Below are 20,727 nucleotides of genomic sequence, written 5' to 3'. Positions count from 1 at the left end.
CAGGAGATCTTGGCTTCAGGCAGAAATCCAGCAAACGTCTTGATGTAGGCGGTGCTTGAAATGCTTAGCATGGCTGAGGGGGCCCTGGGGGACAGGATGGCACAAGGGAGGGAAAGCCTGAGAAGGAGCCTCAAAGAACTCCAACACTGAATGGCCGGCCTGGGGGATAATTCGTCTTTTTAAGAAAAGGGAAAAAAAGAAATGACTAGAATGAGAGGAGAACCAAGAGACTATGGTGCTAAGAGAGGGAAGACAAGAGCCCGTGCTCCAGAAAGGAGTGCAGTCGCCCGTGCCATCTGTGGGGATGAGTAGGTTAGGGGGTCAGGCAGTAGGACGGGCAGGTTAGGGGGTCAGACAGTGGGAAGAGGGGGGTCAGGCAGTCGGGTGCTGATAGGCCTGGCAGTGGAGGGGAGGGGAGAGGGAGGGGGCAGGAGCAGGAGGACAGGGGATGGAGAAAGGAGCTTACAGGGGCACCCGGGGGGCTCAGTCGGTTGAGCATCTGACTCTTGATTTCGGCTCAGGTCATGATCTCAGGGTTCATGGGATGGAGCCCCGCATCAGGCTCTGTGCTGACAGCATGGAGCCTGGTTGGGATTCTCTCTCCCCCTCTCTCTGTTACACTCTCTCTGTCAAGATAAATACATGAACTTTAAAAAAAAGAAAAAGAAAGAAAGAAAGGAGCTTACAGCAAGTACGTTTAGAACCTGGGGTCAGAATGTAGCTGAAAGAAAAAAATGGGTCCTGCTAAAGCACATGTGAATGGCAGGTTTCTGGAAAGGTTGGGGGGAAGGGAGGAGCACTGGGGCCGGAAGCCCAGCTGGGTGGATGATGAGAGATGCGTGAGAGATGCCCTTTTGCCAGATGGCCCAAGACCGCGCCCTGCCCACTAGCAGGACTCCAGGGGGCTGTCGTCCGGGTACGTGGCTTCTCTTGTCTTCCAGCACGTGGGTAAGTGAAAGGTCGGCGGTGCTCCTTTGAGAAAGGGGGAAGCGACCTGTGAGACACCAAGACGCCCTGCGGGTGGCCGCCTCCCTTGGGGCACCTCGGAGCTCCTCCCCACAGCCCCCTTCCTTTAGGACAGTCCCCCCGGCCCCCCTGACTGCAGACCACGACATACATTATTTTATAATATCCTTAACACAGGCGCAGTGTCTCGTACACAGTGTCAATGAGTGTGTGTGCGCGAGTGTGTGTTCAATCCCCGCATGACTCCATGAACGGAAGGAATGGCCAGTGGGGGTACGGGAGACCAGTTAGCCAAGAAATGACTGACAGGGTAAAGGACCCAATTTTTCTTTAATTTCCTTTGTTTTCCAGAACATAGAATTATCTAAGCCTACGAATTCCTTTCCTCGTCCCATCTGGTGTTGAGTTGGGGGGACCGGGTGTCTGCACTTAGCAACTCCAGCAATCGAAAGCCAGTCCCAGGCTCTCAGCAGCGGGGATCACGGCGTGTGCCCACCACGGCAGAGTCTCTTATCGGTTTCCGAGCCACCCCATCGATACGTACTCCTCCCCTTTCCCTCCGTGGCCTCTTCTGGTTTCTCCTCATCTGTCACTTTGAGTTGTTCCTGAAAAGAAGTTTGATTTCTCCCTGGGCCTGACGAGTAAGTGCAGTTTCCCCCCAAACGGGCTTCCATAAAGTACAGAAACCTTCTCACATTTTCCGCTAACCCACACATCTACAACACACGGGAGTGAAAGTTGAAAATTCTGGAAGGGTCCTTTCACCAAATCTTGGAGTAAAATGTATTTTCTTGCACTTGCTTATTGGCTTGCTTGACATTCGTTCACAAAGCAACTGGTGCACAGGGGAAGACAAACAAACCCGCGTTGAAATGCAGGCCCACCACGTGGGACCAGAACTATATGGTGCAAAAGAGATGCACACGGGCTGTGGGTGGGCCCGGCCCCCCAGGAAGGCATGGCTATCTTCTTCCTGGGCCGGGGACCCCCCCTCAGACCCTGCTCCTGTGCTGGTCCTTCTTCCCTTGAATGAGGACATCAGTCCCAGGCCCTGCCAGCGCTCTATTGGACACTAAGTCTTGTAGAGAAAGAAAAGAGTGCATACAAACGTCACTGTTGAGTCCCTGAACCCAGAGGATAGAAGAAGGCTTTAACACAGTTCAAAGGTATAGTCTGGCTGAGTGTGTGTGTGTGTGTGTGTGTGTGTGTGTGTGTGTGTGTGTATTAAGGTCTCTACTTATTTTTGAAACAGAGACAGAGCATGAGTAGGGGAGGGGCAGAGAGAGAGGGAGACACAGAATCCGAAGCAGGCCCCAGGCTCCGAGCTGTCAGCACAGAGCCCGACACGGGGCTCGAACTCAATAACGGTGAGATCGTGACCTGAGCTGAAGTCGGACGCTCAACTGACTGAGTACATTTCTCTCAAGCTGTCTTCCTTGTCCCAGTGACAGGTATCCTGGGCATCCAATACACATCTCTCCTCCCGATGTAAAAAGAAACAAGGACGGTGTGGTGAACGACTGTGACACGGCGTGAGGGCCAGGCACATAGTATGAAGCCGTCCATCCTTTGCTCAACGTGGGTGCTGAATCCTGAAACACTGCTCAGCTCGGGGGTTGGAGCCCCAGCGGTCAGACTGCTGCCTTCCCTAATAAAAGCACATTTTATCTACAGCAATCACAAGGCGCACTTTTTGTACTGGAATGAATTCCCGCTGTTTTGTAACTCCTCTGTTACTAAGAAAATGAAGAGAAAGACTTCGCTCTGAGACGCGCGTTCTCTGGTCCTGCTCAGAAGCATCCCTGGTCCTTTTGAAGAACGAACTGCCGTTTCCTGGGCCAACTGGCCGAGTGCTGCCTGGTATGCTGGACGGAAAGCCTGCTTTACCTGGTTACAAAAGCCAGAAAGGACAAGTGGCTGAGGTGCTAAAGTGGGGTACCCGCTAAGGGACCCACCTGGGGGAACAACGGGGGAGGCACCACGTGTCATCCACACGCATGGACATTTTCTGGGCTTCTCGGTAAAACAGCTAATGCCACTGACTAATGCCTGGTCGTCAGGCCCCCAGGTGTGTTTCTGCATGTGAGCTGTGTATAAACACGCCCTAACCCAGGCGCCCCCCCACCCAGCCCGCCCAGTCCACATTTTATCCAAGCATTTTTCTCTCATCTATCTATCCGCATTTTTCTCTCATCTATCTATCCGCATTTTATCCAAGCGAGGGGAAATGCCAGGTGAGGACAGGTGTTTCACCAGAGGCTGAGCACGAATATGACATCTCTCGCCAAAATGTCACTGCTTTCAGTAAACACAGTCCATTGGAAGGAAGAAGGGTATCCCTTAGTTCTCTTTTCTGGGATCTATATTTGGCCCGATTTATGGTAACTAACTCTGTAACAGGGTGTGCGACGTCACATCGAAGACTGGGGTAGGCGGCCATGTGTAACAGATGTAAAATTCCCAAGTGAAGGAGTTAAGAGTACCTCACAGAGGTCGTTCAGGGTGTGATTAAACCCCAGTCGTGTGGGGAGGCGCCAAGATGGCAGAACAGCACGGAAGTTTTTTGTGTGTCTCGCGTCCATGAAATGCAGCCAGAGCAACACTAAACCATCCTGCACACCTAGAAAACCGATCTGAGGATTAACACAACAATCTGTACAACCTAAACCACAGAACTCAGCAGGTACACGGTGCGGAGAGGTGAACTTGGGGGGAGAGAAGCCACGGAGGACAGGGAGCCGCTTTTGCATGCAGACAGAGGACAGAGACGGGGGGGGGGGGGGGCGGGTAGAATACGGGAAAAGCCCCCCTCCCCAAAAGCAGCCGGAGAGAAGTGGAAAATTGGAAATGGCCGCAGGGACTACACTAAAAAGGGAGAAAGGAGAGGGTTTAAATTCCATTAAGACTGTAAACAAGGGGAGCGTTGGGGCGCCTGGGTGGCGCAGTCGGTTAAGCGTCCGACTTCAGCCAGGTCACGATCTCGCGGTCCGTGAGTTCGAGCCCCGCGTCAGGCTCTGGGCTGATGGCTCGGAGCCTGGAGCCTGTTTCCGATTCTGTGTCTCCCTCTCTCTCTGCCCCTCCCCCGTTCATGCTCTGTCTCTCTCTGTCCCAAAAATAAATAAAAAACGTTGAAAAAAAAATTTAAAAAAAAAAAAAAAAAAAAAACAAGGGGAGCGTGAAGGCTGCAACTCCGAAGCTCAATACCTGGCAGTGCTCTGGTGGGAAGGGCTCTGTTCCCCAGGAACAGAGTGGGGTCCGTGAGGTTCTCGGGCCACGTGGGGAAAAGCGGTTCCACTGCTGGAAGGACATTTGGTAGAGACTGTTGAAGCCACCTGGTCCCAGCAGACCCGGAAGGCGGCCACGTTTGCTGGTGCTGGGGCAAGGTCGTTAAGGGTGAAGCCTGGTGCCAGATGTGTGTTGTGGTTTCCCATAATCCCTGAAACGCTGATGTTACACTATCTTGCGGACTTTTTCTGGGATGGGCTGGCACCTGGCCGCAGTCTCGGGGCACCGGCAACAGCAGGGTCCAGTGGCGTTCCTGGGTGCAGCCAACATTGGACCACTGCTCATTCGGCCATTGCTCGGTGAGACCCTCCTGCAGAGGGGCGGAGCGCGCCAAAGCCGCAGTCCTTCGGAAGTAAGGGGCCGGGGAAAACAGCCACATCTGAGACAAAACTCGGGAGAGAGGTGCTGCCCGGGGCCTGGTCACGGAGAGTGAAAAAGCGGGGAGTGGACGAGAGCTGAGGACAGAGGACGGGTGCGCGATTGCTGATCTAGGAGAACAGACTGGGTGGCTGGGCGGCGCCATTTTGACAACCCCCGCGCATGCGCATAGGCACATGCGCCTAGGAGCGCCGCACCAATCCATCCCGGTAGGCTGGCAGCGCCATCTAGTGGAGAGTGGAGCCATTACACTGAGCCCTGCCCAACTGGGCCAACCTCGCTCTTCAAGAACACAAGTCTCACCGCCTACTTAGTTTATGGACCATAAAGCGCTTCATAGTTTGACTTTTAGAGAAACACAAAGTAATTTCAGTCGTATTTCAGTCTGTTAGCTGATCCAGCTACTCAATTTTCTTTCTTTCTTTCTTTCATTCTTTCTTTTTTTCCCCCTTTTTTCTCTCATCCATCAAGCCACTTTCAATACCCAGACCAAAACACACCTAGGATCTAGCGTCATTTATTAGATTTTGTGTGTGTGTGTGTGTTTAATTTTTTATTTGAATATTTTTTAATTTTAATTTTTTTAATTTTAATTTTTTCTACCTCATTAATTCCTTCTCTCCCCTTCAAAATGACGAAACAAAGGAATTCACCCCAAAAGAAAGAGCAGGAAGAAACGACAGCCAGGGACTTAACCAATACAGATACAAGCAAGATGTCTGAACCAGAATTTAGAATCACTATAATAAGAATACCAGCTGGAGTCAAAAATAGATTAGAATCCCTTTCTGTGGAGATAAAAGAAGTCAAAGCTAGTCAGGATGAAATCAAAAATGCTATAACTGAGCTGCATTCACAGATGGATGCAGCGGCGGCAAGGATGGACGAGGCAGGACAGAGAATCAGCGATATAGAGGACAAACTTATAGAGAATAATGAAGCAGAAAAAAAGAGGGAGATTAGGGCAAAAGAGCACGATTTAAGAATTAGAGAAATCAGTGCCTCATTAAAAAGGCACAACAGCAGAATCACAGGGGTCCCAGAAGAGGAAGAGAGAGAAATAGAAATAGAAGGATTATGTGAGCAAATCATAGTGGAAAACTTTCCTAACTTGGGGAAAGACACAGACATCAAAATCCAGGAAGCACGGAGGACCCCATTAGATTCAACAAAAACCGACCATCAACAAGGCGTATCATAGTCAAATTCACAAAATACTCAGGCAAGGAGAGAATCATGAAAGCAGCAAGGGAAAAAAAGTCCCTAACCTACAAGGGAAGACAGATCAGGTTTGTAGCAGACCTACCCACAGAAACTTGGCAGGCCAGAAAGGAGTGGCGGGATATATTCAGTGTGCTGAATCAGAAAACTATGCAGCCAAGAATTCTTTAGCCAGCAAGGCTGTCATTCAAAATAGAAGGAGAGATAAAAAGTTTCCCAGACAAACAAAAATTAAAGGAGTTTGTGGCCACTAAACCAGCCCAGCAAGATTTTTAAGGGGGACTTTCTGAGGGGAGAAATGATGAAAAAATATATATACGTATGTGTGTGTATATACATATATATACATATATATGTATTATATATATAATACATATATTAATTACATTATATATATTATATATAATATATAATATATATTAAATAATATATATTATATATAATATATATTGAATAATATATATTATATATAATATATATTAATATATGTATTATATATAATATATAATATATTAATATACGTATTATATATATAATATATATTATATATATTATACACATACATATGTATATATATACACATATATATACATATGTATGTGTATAATATATATAATACATATATATACACATATGTATGTACACATATATATTATACACATGTATATGTATAATGTATATAATACATATGTATTATATATATTATATATATAACACACACACACACACACACACACATATATATATATATATATATATATATATATTCATACACACACACACACCAAAAGCAACAAAAGATTACCAAGGACCAGAGAACACCACCAGAAACTCCAACTCTACAAGCATCATAATGGCAATAAATTCGTATCTTTCAGTACTCATTCCAAACGTCAATGGACTCAATGCTCCAATCAAAAGACATAGGGTAACAGAATGGATAAGAAAACAAGTTCCATCTATATGCTGTTTACAAGAGACCCATTTAGACCTAAAGACACCTTCAGATTGAAAATAAGGGGATGGAGAACCATCTATCATGCTAATGGTCAACAAAAGCAAGTCAGAGTAGCCATACTTATATCAGACAACCTAGACTTTAAAATAAAGATTGTATCAACGGATAGAAGGGCATTATATCATAATCAAGGGGTCTACAGACTAAGAAGGCCTAACAATTGTAAACATTTATTTGCCAAATGTGGCAGCACCCAAATATATAAATCAATTAACCACAAACATAAAGAAACTCATCAATAGTAATATCATAATAGTAGGAGACTTCAACACCCCACTCACAGCAATGGACCGATCATCTAATCAAAAATCAATAAGGAAACAATGGCTTTGAATGACACACTGGACCGGACGGACTTAACAGATATATTCAGAACATTTCATCCCAAAGCAGCAGAATATACATTCTTCTCCAGGGCACATGGAACGTTCTCCAGAATAGATCATATACTGGGACACAAATCAGCCCTCAGCAAGACAAAAAGATTGAGATCATACCGTGCATATTTTCAGACCACAATGCTATGAAACTCAAAATCAACCACAAGAAAAAATTTCAAAAGGTAACAAATACTTGGTGACTAAAGAACATCCTACTAAAGAATGAATGGGCCAATGAAGAAGTTAAAGAGGAAATTAAAAAGTATATGGAAGCCAATGAAAATGATAACACCACAACCCCAAACCTCTGGGATGCAGCAAAGGTGGTCATAAGAGGAAAGTATATAGCAATCCAGGCCTTCCTAAAGAAGAAAGAAAGATCTCAGATACCCAACCTAACCTTACGCCTAAGGAGCTGGAAAAAGGACAGCCAATAAAACCCAAAACCAGCAGAAGACCGGAAACAATAAAGATCAGAGCAGAAATTGATGCTATCTAAAAACAACCATGACAAAAAAAACAGTAGAACAAATCAATGAAACCAGAAGCTGGTTCTTTGAAAGAATTAACAAAATTGATAAACCATTAGCCAGTTTGATCAAAAAGAAAAAGGAAAGGACCCAAATAATTAAAATCAAGAATCAAAGAGGAGAGATCACAACCAACACAGCAGAAATAAAAACACTAATAAGAGAATATTATGAGCAATTATATGCCAATAAAATGGGCAATCTGGAAGCAATGGACAAATTCCTAGCAACATATACACTACCAAAACTGAAACAGGAAGAAATAGAAAATTTGAACAGACCCATAACCAGTAAAGAAATCGAATTAATAATAAAAAATCTCCCAAAAAACAAGAGTCCAGGGCCAGCTGGCTTTCCAGGGTAATTCTATCAAACATTTAAGGAAGAGTGAACACCTATTCTCTTGAAGCTGTTCCAAAAAATAGAAATGGAAGGAAAACTTCCCAACTCTTTCTATGAAGCCAGCATTACCCTGATTCCAAATCCAGAGACCCCACTAAAAAGGAGAACTATAGACCAATTTCCCTGATGAACACGGATGCAAAAATCCTCAACAAGATATTAGCCAACCGGATCCAACGATACATTCAAAAAGTTATTCACCACCGCCAAGTGGGATTTATTCCTGGGATGCAGGGCTGGTTCAATATCCAGAAAACAATTAACGTGATTCATCACATCACTAAAAGAAAGGACAAGAACCACATGATCCTCTCAATAGATGCAGAGAAAGCATTTGACAAAATACAACAACCTTTCTTGATAAAAACCCTCAAGAAAGTAGGGACAGAAGGATCATACCTCGAGATCATAAAAGCCATATATAAACGACCCAACCCTAACATCATCCTCAATGGGGAAAAACTGAGAGCTTTCCCCCTAAGGTCAGGAACAAGACAGGGATGTCCACTCTCGCCGCTGTTATTCAACATAGTATTGGCAGTCTTAGCCTCAGCAATCAGACAACACAAAGAAATAAAAGGCATCCAAATTGGCCATGAGGAGGTCAAACTTTCACTCTTCACAGATGACATGATACTCTATATGGAAAACCCAAAAGATGCCACCAAAAAACTGCTAGAATTGATTCATGAATTCAGCAAGGTTGCAGGATATAAAATCAATGCACAGAAATCGGCTGCATTCCTATACACCAACAATGAAGCCACAGAAAGAGAAATCAAGTAACCGATCCTATTTACAATTGCACCAAAAATCATAAAATACCTAGGAATAAATCTAATCAAAGAGGTGAAAAATCCATACACTGAAAACTATAGAAAGCTTATGAAAGAAATGGAAGAAGACACACAAAAAAATGGAAATAGATTCCATGCTCCTGGATAGGAAGAACAAATACTGTTAAAATGTCGATACTACCCAAAGCAATCTACATATTCAACGCAATCCCTATCAAAGTAACACCATCATTCTTCACAGAGCTAGAACAAACAATCCTAAAATTTGTATGGAACCAGAAAAGACCCCGAATAGCCAAAGCGATCTTGGAAAAGAAAACCAAAGCAGGAGGCATCACAATCCCAGACTTCAAGCTCTACTACAAAGCTGTCCTCATCAAGACAGTATGGTACTGGCACAAGAATAGACACTCAGATCAATGGTACAGAATAGAGAACCCAGAAATGGACCCAAAAGTGTATGGCCAACTAATCTTTGACAAAGCAGGAAGGAATATCCAGTGGAATAAAGACAGTCTCTTCAGCAAGTGGTGCTGGGAAAACTGGACGGCGACATGCAGAAAAATGAACCTGGACCACTTTCTTACACCAGACACAAAAACAAACTCAAAATGGAGGAAAGACCTCAATGGAAGACAGGAAGCCATCAAAATCCTCGAGGAGAAAGCAGGCAAAAACCTCTTGGATCTTGGCCACAGCAACTTCTTAGTCAACAACGTCTCCGGAGGCAAGGGAAACAAAAGCAAAAATGAACAAATGGGATGACATCAAACCAAAAAGCTTTTGCACAGTGAGGGAAACCACCAACTTTTGTTGGAAAAGGCAACCTCCTGAATAGAAAATATTCATAAATGATGTACTGAAAAGAAATTAACACCGAAAATACATAAAGAATGCCTACAATTCATTTAAAAAAAAAAAAAACTAACGATTCAAACTAAAAAATAGGCGGGGGGGTGGGTGTGTGTGTGCCTGGGTGGCTAAGTCAGTGGAGCGGCCGACTTCGACTCAGGTCATGATCTCACAGGTGTGTGAGTTCGAGCCCCGCATCGGGCTCTGTGCTGACAGCTCAGAGCCTGGAGTCTGCTTCCAATTCTGTGTCTCCTTCTCTCTCTGCGCCCCCCCCCCCCGCCCCCGCTCACACTCTGTCTCTCTCTCAAAAATAAACATCAAAAAAATTTTTTTAAACTAGGCAGAGGACCTGAATAGACATTTCTCCAAAGCAGACATCCAGATGGCCAACTGACACATGAAAAAACGCTCATCATCACTATCAGGGAAATCCGAGTCAAAACTGCAATGAGGTATATCACTCACACCTGTCAGAATGGCTCTTATCCAAAAGCTAGGAGATAACAAGCACTGGCAAGAATGTGGATGGAAAAAAAGAAAACCTCTCATGCACTGTGGGTGGGAATATAAATGGGTGCAGTCACTACGGAGACTAGTACAGAGATCCCTCAAAAAATTAAAAATAGAACTATCACAGAACTCAGCAATTCCACATCGAGGTATTTATCTGAAGAAAATGAAGACACTAATTCAAAAGGACACATGCACACCTATGTTCGTCACAGCATTATTTCCAATAAACATACGGAAGCTACCTAAATGTCCGTCGATAGATGAATGAAAAGAGAAGACGCACCGTATTTATCCAACAGAATATTACTCAGCTGTAAAAAGAGAATGAAATCTTGTCATTTGCAGCCACACGGATGGAGCCCGACGCTAAATGGGATAAGTCAGAGCAAGACAAATACCGTAAGGTTGCACTTCTTTGCGAATAAAACACAAAACAAAACAACCAACAAAACAGAAGCAGGTTCACAGATACAGAGGACAAACAGGATGGTTGCCAGAGGGAAGGGGGGTGAAGAGATGGACCAAACGAGTAAACGAAACTAAGAGATCCGCTCTTCCAGTTAAATAAGACACTTGGATGTAACATAGGACAACCAAGAATATGGTCAGTGATCATTGTAACAACTTTGCATGGTGCCGGGTGGTAAATACAAATACTACGGTGACCACTTTGTAATGTGCATAAATATTGAATCACTCTGGGTTTTTTTGGAGCCCCTCTTTTATACCTAAAACTGATACAACATTGTATGTCAATTATTCTTCAGTTAAAAAATGAAATAGGGGCGCCTGGGTGGCTCAGTCGGTTGAGCGTCCGACTTCAGCTCAGGTCACTCCATGGGTTCGAGCCCCACGTCGGGCTCTGTGCTGACAGCTTGGAGCCTGGAGCCTGCTTTGGATTCCGTGTCTCCCCCTCTCTCTCTCTGCCCCTCCCCTGCTCACACTCTGTCTCTCTGTCTCAAAAATAAATAACATTAAAAAAAATTTTTTTTAAATGAAATAAATAGGGACACTTTTGGGTGGCTCAGCCGGTTAAGCGAGTGACTTCAGCTCAGGTCACGACCTCAACATCGTGGGCTCCAGCCCTGCGTCAGGCTCTGTGCTAATAACTGGGAGCCTGGAAACTGTTTCGGATTCTGTGTATCCCTCTCTCTCTGCCTCTCCCCTCCTCATACTCTCTCTCTGTCTCTCAAAAATTAACAGAAATAAAACATTTAAAAATTTTTTAACAGTTAAATAAAAATAAGCAAACAACTTATTAGAGTAAAACTAGAGTTTATGCATTTAAAGTCATAAAGAATAACGGAACACTAACAAGAGGGGAGAAAAAAGAGATAAGATATCAAAAGGGAGGAAGGAAAAATATTATTTGCAAATGATACGATTATCTACCTAGAAACCAGAGAATCAACTTACAAACCATCCTAGCAAGGTATCTCGGCCACAGTTACGCTTCTCAGTTTAAAAAAATAAATCTATTCAAACAATATCTCCCCTATATCCCAGCCCAAACTTGTAAGAAAATATAAGAAGTAAAAATCCCCTTCAGGAAATATAAATTAAATTTGATAAGAAATGCATAGGAAATACGTAAAGCAAACTGTAGCACTGGGCTGAAGAAAAAGTGAACCTTCCTTTGGCATTGGCGGGTGGGAGGGGGTGGGGGGTAGGGGGGTAGGGGGATGGGGGGTGGGGGGGGTGGGGAGTAGTCTTACTACCTTCTCTTAAGGGAGATCGTGCTATTACAGCCATCTTAATTTCTCCCAAATAGATTTAGTGCAATCTCATGCAATTAGATTGCAATGCGGTGCAACTTAAGTACTGCGGTTAAGTCTTTATTAAAATGGCCCAATGATTATAAACTTTCTTGGAATTAAAAGCAGCCGAGGCTACATATTATCATCCTCAAAAATAAAAATGATGACAGTTGTTTGATCAGCCTGATAGTTACATCTATTAAAAATTTAGACCAACCACTATATTAATAACAGGTCCTTGTAACAATAGGTATTAAACTATGTATTAAGCCCAGAAACACATATAAACATATCGAAGTTTATTTTACCAAAAGTTGGTATTTTAAATCAGAAGAAACAAATGTGAAGTATTCCCCCCCAAAAAATCTTGGTAGAACTCAAATCACTTGGAAAACAAGTCTGAATCCCGACTTAAGCTGCGCGATAAACATCTGCACATGAAGTAAAGACAAGAAAGAAACAATGAACTTTTAGGAAGGAAACGTCTATGCTGTATGCGGGCGGTTTCTCTCTTTCTCTCCTTTCCCCTCCGTGTGAGCTCGATGATGCCAAGGTCAAAGACTGCCCTAACTGGTTGAGGCAGCCCATTTGGAAAGCCTGCAAGGACCTCAGAGTAACGCACAGTCGTGACGAATCACAGTATTGCATTCTTGAAACTAATATAACCTGTATGTTAACTGCACTGGAATTAAAATTAAAAAATAACAAAAATGAATAAAAACTAAAACTAACACAAAAAGCTCTCAGGAGATTGAAGTCTGCTGATGGTCGGTCTTGGTATCCTGGTGAGAGTGTCAGAGGGGGACAGGCCGGTGCAGTGACCGCCCACAGGGGCACCGGCTAGGGGAACCTTTTCTGTCACCCACGTGGCTTCACTCTGACATTCTTCATTCTGCAGGGCCATACGGGTCCACTTGTCTTTACACACCCAAACACATTCACCTAAAGCCACCGGGTCAATAAAACCCCTTTGTATCAACGAAACAGAACATACAACAAGTTTACAGATTTTAGGACTACATAATGATGGCATCTAATTTACAAAGCCTCTAAGCCAAGTTTTCTATTGTTGCACAAACCACTGACTGGCCTTACTGGTTAGGCTCACTGGAAGTCCTGATGGCATTATATACAGTTCTGTGTGGTCTTTACTGATTTCCCGCCCCACCTCACCCTCAAACAAAGGCAACTACAACCAACGTACAAAAAGACAAAAAACTAGGGAACTACCTCATGCCAGAACCAGCAAGGGCTGTTTGCTAAATTAGTGACCAGGAGGACCCAAAAAATAGGTGACATTGGAGTCAACTCACAGCTCCCTGCCAGACACCTGGGCTCCGCTCCTTCCTCGGAAAAGGCAGGAGAGGAAACCGCCTCCGGCCAGGACGGCGGGATCCTTCCAGCAGCAGGAAGTGGGCGGAGCAAGTGCACCCGGGAACCAGAGGCGATCTTGCAATTCCGGGGGCCAGGCCCTCGGGGCGCAAAGGCTCCGCGCCCGAGGGGAGACGCGTGACCGTGACTGCCCTCTGACATCTTCCCCCAGCTGCTTCGCTCGAGATGGAAAATTGACATGGACCAACTTTGCAACAATGTGTCAGTGTGACCGAGCCGAGCAAATGCTGCGGATTCTGCAGACCAGCTGAGCGCTGCCTCGTGGCCCAGGGCCCCGAGGATGCAGGGTGTTGAAGAAGCCTTGCTTCCTCCTCCCAGAGCCGCAAAACTGAGAGCAGGGCCAAAGAGGACGCTTCTGGGACCCCGCCACCGGTGCTGGGGTCCCCGCGCTGGCTGTCACCTGGCCTTGGGTCTGCAAGGTGGATTTAAAGCTCCCAGCCCTCCGGCACCCGCCCAACGGAAGCTGCAGAGGCCGAAGAGGTAAACAAGTTACACCTCTGCTGTGTTTGGGGAGTAACACCCTCAGGCAGGCGCCATCCGTCCCGGCAGGAGAAAAGTTACTAGAAAAGTCCGTGGGTGAGATATTTTGAAGGGGAAAAGAAGGCAGCAAAAGAGAGTATTACCTGCTAGTGAAAAATGGACACTTTTTCCAAGAAGGTTTAATCAGAACGTGTAAGCACAATCAGCATTTGAAATATTCCCTGTACCTTCGGAATTATTAGCCGGGGCAAGGAAGCAAGAGGAGGAGGAGGACAGAGATAAGGGGGACATGGTTTTAGGGGAGTATAAAATACAGTATAAAATACAAACATGAAGTGTATGTATCATGATAACAAAGGCTGTTGGGTTAAACTCACCCCTGCAAAGGAGACAGTGCTCAGCGTGGGGAAAGTATTTGTAAGAAACACAGATTAAGTGAAATGGCTCAGAAAGGTAGAAATTAAACGCGACGGCACTGCATTCCAGAGAATCTGAAGCAAGCACACACACAAGAAATGTGAGAGGGCAGTCATTTTAGACAATTTTAGAAAATCAAAGTTAACCTTTCCAGGGGGGACACACTTACCGAATCTTTATTGATATTGTAATATAACATCAGGATGTTCAATAAAAACTGCTTGGAGGGGAGCCTGGGTGGCTTAGTCGGTTAAGCGTCTGACTCTTGACCTCAGCTCAGGTCATGATGTGACGATTTGTGAGTTCGAGCCCGGTGTTGGGCTCTGCACTGACAGCCCGGAGCCTGGTTGGGATCCTCTCTCTCTCTCTCTCTTCCTGTCCCTTTCTCTATCTCTCTCAAAATAAGTAAACATTAAAAAAAATTTTTTTAAGCTGTTTGGACATAAATGGAAATTAAAAGAGATAATAATGGAAAACTTCAATATACCTTGTAGATTTTAATAGGTCAACTATGTAGAAACAAATACGATTTTTGGGTCTGAATATGATTACTGCCATAGCTATGCCCAGCTCTTTCCTATCTTGGAAATAGAGGATAAACCTTTGCTCATACCTATGGAGTATTTCCCAGCTTTCTTATGTGCTTATTCATAAGGACAACCTCAGTAGTTTCTCTATTAAAATATTTGTATGAGCTCCCATGTTTTTAGCTTCTGGTTGTGTTTCATTCACTTACACAAAATTAACTAACGAAGACATGTTTAATTCCAGATCCAGAGTTTTGCCATTTCTAATCAGCAACCTTGCATATACATGCATCTTGATGAATTTTTGTGATGCACCGTTATGGGAACTCTTACTACCGGCAATACTGAGTCAATTGAATTTTTTTTTAATGTTTGTTTATTTTTGAGAGAGAGAGAGACAGAGCATGAGCAGGGGAGGGGCAGAGAGGGAGGGAGTCACAGAATCCGAAGCAGGCTCCAGGCTCCGAGATGTCAGCACAGAGCCCGACTTGGAGCTCGAACCCATAGACCGCAAGACCATGACTGGAGGTGAAGTCGGATGCTTAACCCACTGAGCCACCCAGGCGCCCCTATTGAATTTTTGATTGGTACCTACTAAATTTCCCTCCAACCATCATTTGGACCATTTCTTTCAATAAATTCGCTAACCAGTTATTATTATCGCTTAACGGGAAGAAATTTATTTCTGTATTAATTGATCAGGAAAGTTCCCGGGTGTGTTTACTGTTTCTGTAGCTTCCCAGTCAACCCACTTTGATTTTCAAGGTAAGCAATCATGTCATTTACACATAACGTGAATTTCACCCTTTCCCAGGGTTGATTCCTTTATTTCGCTCTCACCTCCTTCCCCTTAAGTGAAAACCTCACTGCTTATTGCACAGACGAAATGCCAACCCACGTACTGACCCGCCACGTGGCTGCCCATAAATCCCACCTTCTCTGGGCTACTTCGGATTAACTCTAGGTTACGTCCAAGGCCCACGCCTGCAGTGTGCTTGGGTTTCATCCTCTCTGGGTGACTCAAATACTCTCATTCTGTGTGTGCGCCCCTCTCCCACGGTGAAACCGCATGACTGAATAATGCCATCAGCTTAGGTATTCCTACTGCACCTAAGTCTAAGACAGACAAACAATCCACGTTCCCCCACAGGGACTGTGTCATTTATCTGCTCCCTTGTACAGTGCTGTTTGTTCTTGCTGTCTCCATTTCTTCCGCTCACATTCCCTCCTTCCTCACCCCCACTCCCCCTTCTCTCCCTCCGTCCCCCTCCCTGTCCCCTCCCTTCCTTCCTTCCTTCCTTCCTTCCTTCCTTCCTTCCTTCCTTCCTTCCTTCCTTCCTCCCTCCCTCCCTCCCTCCCTTCCTTCCTTCCTTCCAAAACACAGGTAGAGAAAACTGCCTGAAACAAACATGTAATTCCGTGAACGCTCTTTTAATCACCACTGTGGACATAAAAGTAGAATATTGCCAGAACCTCATAAGTTTTCCATGTGGTCTGTCCTAATCACATCTTCCTCCCCTTAAAAGTAATAACTATCCTGACATTTAGAACAATGTCTTCTCTGCGTGTCTTTACGGATTGGCCACCCTCCACCCTGATAGTGTTGCCAGTTTTTAAAAATGTAATGCTTTTAAAGTCACTTTTGACCTAGACGCTCCCCCTCCTGTCCCCTTTCTTTTTCTTTGTAATTTGTCTGTTAAAAAATCTATTAAGGCCTTTGACTGTAAAATTCCCACAGTTTAGATTTGCTGACGATGTCCTTAGGATTTTGATCAACGCATTCTGCACTCTCTAGTCTCTGTCTTTCTTGCAAAACAGCAGCTGCTATCTACAGGCTTGACTGTACTCAGCTGATGTTCTTAGCAAGACCCTGGTGACGTGTGTTCTTGGGTCAGGATGTACACGGTGTGTCTGTATCTCTCTTTGTGATGTTAACCGCTGTCGGGGCAAAAACAAAACAAAAAAACAGATCCCTTTATTCACTAGAGTTTGTTCAGTAAAGATATCCTTCATATACCAATTCTTATTTATGCATTAGGGGAAATAGTTCTATAAAGACACACGTCTACTCTTTACTTACCTCTGACGGAGTTTAAAGAAGAAAGGCACAGTATCAGATTCTCTTTTGAACTTGAATGTGCCCTTAGTCTCCATCATTCGTTCTAGTCAGGGTCACCTTTAAGGTACCTCTTGCGAAACCCAGTAGTAAATTCCAGACCTTATGTAATTTGACCTCTGGGTAACATTTCCCTCCCGGGGTGATACGACATTCTCCAGCTGCGCTCCCTGCTGGACCCAGGGCCCTGCCCAGTCCCCCCTTGGAAGCCTCCCCTTCTCTTCCTCACCCTTAAGGTTAGACAGTCCCAGCCCCACTGGTTCCCCAGAATCTCAGAGCGACACCTCTTCTGGGCTGCGTGCTGTCCCCACCTGAACATGGCCCTCTTCTTCCCCCAAACCCAAACTTGTACTCCGCCCAGCACCCCAGTCTGCTCAGGGGGTACCCTCAACCCTGCCCTCTCCTGCACCCCCACTTTCAAAATCGGACCTCAAGCCGATCACTTCTTACCTTCAGAGGCGTGTTTGTTCTGTTCTGTCTTTATCCCAGTCCTGAATTTCTGCTTTCCCAAATATGAGACAGAAAAGTAGGCTTGTCACATTAACGCCTGCCGTCAGGAAGAAGATTTTAAACCAGCCAGATTCCGGATTCTGAGGATTTTAGTGCAAAGTAATTATAAATTAGTGGGCTTGAGGTGCTTTTTAACACTTCCAATATCATGTTAAAATCAGTACAGGTTCAGCACAAATCACTTTACAGACATGGAAAAACACACTCATAAGGAGCAAAAAAAATTTGTCAGTTCACTCTACAAAGATAATGACCATTTATCTTTCTCCTTTTTTGATTTTTGTCTATGTGCATATAATTTTTCATATATCAAAATGGCATTATGATGTACATAGTGCCCAAGCCAAGAATGCATATGTTTTTATTTAGAAATATGAGCGTGTTTTAAAAAAAAGAAATATGAACGTTTGCATATCAAGAAATATTCGACCTTTACTGACTTATTAGTAATCCAGAGTTTAGATTTATAAAATGTGTAAAACATCCCTTATTTCCTTATATTTAAGTGGTTTTTCACTTTTTGCTGCTATAAATTGGAGCACTTTTGAACAAAATTTATCAAATACCTTTTCCTTATTCCTAACTCATTTTCTCTTTGAGCCTCTAATACGATCAGTTTCATTAATAGATCTTATAATATTCAGCCACTTTAACTTTCATAGAAAATGGCTTACTTAATCATGGTGTCATAGGCATATATTTTAATATGCTGGTGGACTCTATGCACAGGTAATTTATTTCATTTTTGCATCTATATTCAAAGATGGCATTGAATTTTAATTATGTTTGAGATCTGTTTTACCATTTTGCCTTTTAACTTTTGTATCAGCTTAAAATTAAATTTTATGTAGTTGAATGTATAATGCATCGTGATTGGGTTTAAATGTCTGGTGTCATGCTTTCGAAGGATGTCCAACCAGAAATTTATATAATTACTAAGTCCTATTTTACATTAGTATCTTTATTGTTCTTTCCTTCCTTTACATCTTTCACCATCTAGAATAAATTTTGGGGTCAGGTGTGAGAACAGAGTATAATTGTATTTTTCTACAAGGGGGTTTCCACTATGTATTTTTTTTTTTTTTTTTAAATAAATCCATGCCCTCGGTTTGAAATGAAACTTCATCATCCAGAATGTATTTTTTTCGCAACTTGACCGAATCATCGGTTTTATTTAAAATATAATTTAGAAAAAAAATATATATATATTATAATAGATATAATATATATATTATATCTATTATAATATATATATATATATATAATTTAGGAGTAGGCCTTGAGAAACTAAAAAAACATGTTTCCAGACTAGACATTAAATATATTTAATTATACTGATCTCTCTAATTTAAACATGCCACGCTTGGCAGCTCATTGGCAAAGTCAAGAAAAGGAGCGAGACCTGCCCAGAAATTCAATGACAAATAATATAGTTTGCAGTGATTTGAAGTTAATACAATTCATTGTGATTTGGAATTGAAGTCCAGCATGGAAACTTGACTGTGCCTCTTTCTTTGTGTATTTTCACTGATACTGCTTCTAGGTGTGCAGTTTTCTTCATAGGGGACTTTGCACAAATTTCATTTTTCCCCCATAGGTATTTTGTGTATGGGTTGATAAATGCTCTTTAGATTTTTCCACAATATGCAAACTGACTTTGATTCTTTCTCCCCAGGGGGACACTCTGTTCTCTGTACATCATGTTATTTTGTTCTTCTGCATTTACATTGTATATACCTGTAACTTACTTTTCTTGAGCAACTGGGTTTGCTAGCATTTCGCTGCAGGATAAGAGAGCAAACACGCGTTTGTTTTTCCTGATTTCAAAGGGTGCGCAGGTAATGAGACTAAGAGCTGTTATGGGTTGAGTATATGAGCACCTGAATGAGACTAAGAGCTGTTATGGGTTGAGTATATGAGCGTCTGACACTTGCATGCATGATCGGATTCAGTAAACCCGTAAATCCCATGACGTTTCTATGTCATTTTGGCCATTTATAGCTGGAGACACCAAGAATTAGAGGGAAAATGTTTCTGGGTCACGTAGCTTAGAAGTAGCTGAATAAGATAGTTTTGCCAGAGAAATACACACTCTAAACAGCTAAGCGGCTGACCCTCAATTATTTCCACTGTTATTGCCTAAAAGAAAACTTTTTTCCTGATAATAGAGCAATGCCATCTTTCTTTGGTTAGTGTTTGCTTCATTCTTTTTTTATGCTGTCCCTACAACTTTCAATATTTCTATCTCTTTATTCTAGGCAGGTATCTTATATATAAATGGCCTAAGAATGGATTGAGTTTTTAATCCAGTCTTAAAACCTTTGTCCTTTAACCACAGAAGTTAGTGCGTCTATATTTATTGTGACCACTGGTGTATTTGCTACAATTTCTGTGTTTTCAATCTTTCCTATATACTAACCATATTCTTACTCATCCCCCCCCCCGACACACACACATATCATTTCTTCTTTCAAATCGAGGGGGTTTTGCCTTTTTTTTTTTCCACATCGCATTTTTCTCCTCTACCCTGGTTTGAAAGTTTCACATTCTGCCTATTTTTAATGGTTACTCATATACCAAAAAAAAAAAAAAAATTGTAATATTAATCCCTGTATTTTAAAAAATCAGAAGGACCAGGAGGAGGGGAAACAGGGAGTTGTTCAGTGAGGAAAAAGTTTCAGTCATGCAAGATAACAAAGTTCTAAAGATCTATTGTATGACAATGTACACATACTTAACAATACTCTTAATACTGTAACGTACACTTAAAAATTAAGAGGACAAATTTCTGTGTCTTTTACTACAATAAATTTTTTTTAAAAAAGTCAGAGAAGAATCCTATAGCCTCTGAATAAAAACTGATTCATTAAAAAAAATTAACTCTTTAGTTTCTCATCAGTGTCTCCCAGATTATTTTTTCTTATACTCTAGCTCTGTCTTGTTTTTCCTTATAACTGTACATGTTGTGTTATTAACAGTATTTTATAAAGTCAGTGTTTTTAAAAATTATGTTTATGTTACTTTCCTTTTGAAAGAGAGAGAGGGAGAAAATGAGTGGGGGAGGGGCAGAGAGAGAGAGAGAGGGAGACACAGAATCCGAAGCAGACTCCAGGCTCTGAGCTGTCAGCACGGAGCCTGATGCAGGGCTCGAACCCACAACAGTGAGATCATGACCTGAGCTGAAGT

The 20,727-nt window shown here is 43.1% G+C and overlaps 1 protein-coding gene across 1 annotated transcript in view; it reads right to left on the bottom strand.

Annotated features, from left to right (window-relative positions):
• Positions 1-16,327: 16,327 nt before the first annotated feature.
• SLC17A1 (solute carrier family 17 member 1) overlaps positions 16,328-20,727 on the bottom strand; it is a 34,739-nt gene continuing 30,339 nt past the window's right edge. Inside the window, exons 12-13 of the mRNA XM_019425312.2 lie at positions 17,482-17,621; positions 16,328-16,853 (exon numbers count right to left, since the gene is read on the bottom strand). Coding sequence (XP_019280857.2) covers positions 17,484-17,621 — 138 coding nt within the window. The 3' untranslated portion in view covers positions 16,328-16,853; positions 17,482-17,483. The remainder of the gene's footprint in view (positions 16,854-17,481; positions 17,622-20,727) is intronic.

This window comes from Panthera pardus, unplaced genomic scaffold, assembly GCF_024362965.1.
Source record: "Panthera pardus isolate Hobbes unplaced genomic scaffold, ASM2436296v1 HiC_scaffold_17, whole genome shotgun sequence".
In the NCBI taxonomy this organism is placed as follows: domain Eukaryota; kingdom Metazoa; phylum Chordata; class Mammalia; order Carnivora; family Felidae; genus Panthera; species Panthera pardus.
This window is presented reverse-complemented; position numbering and strand designations above follow the sequence as displayed.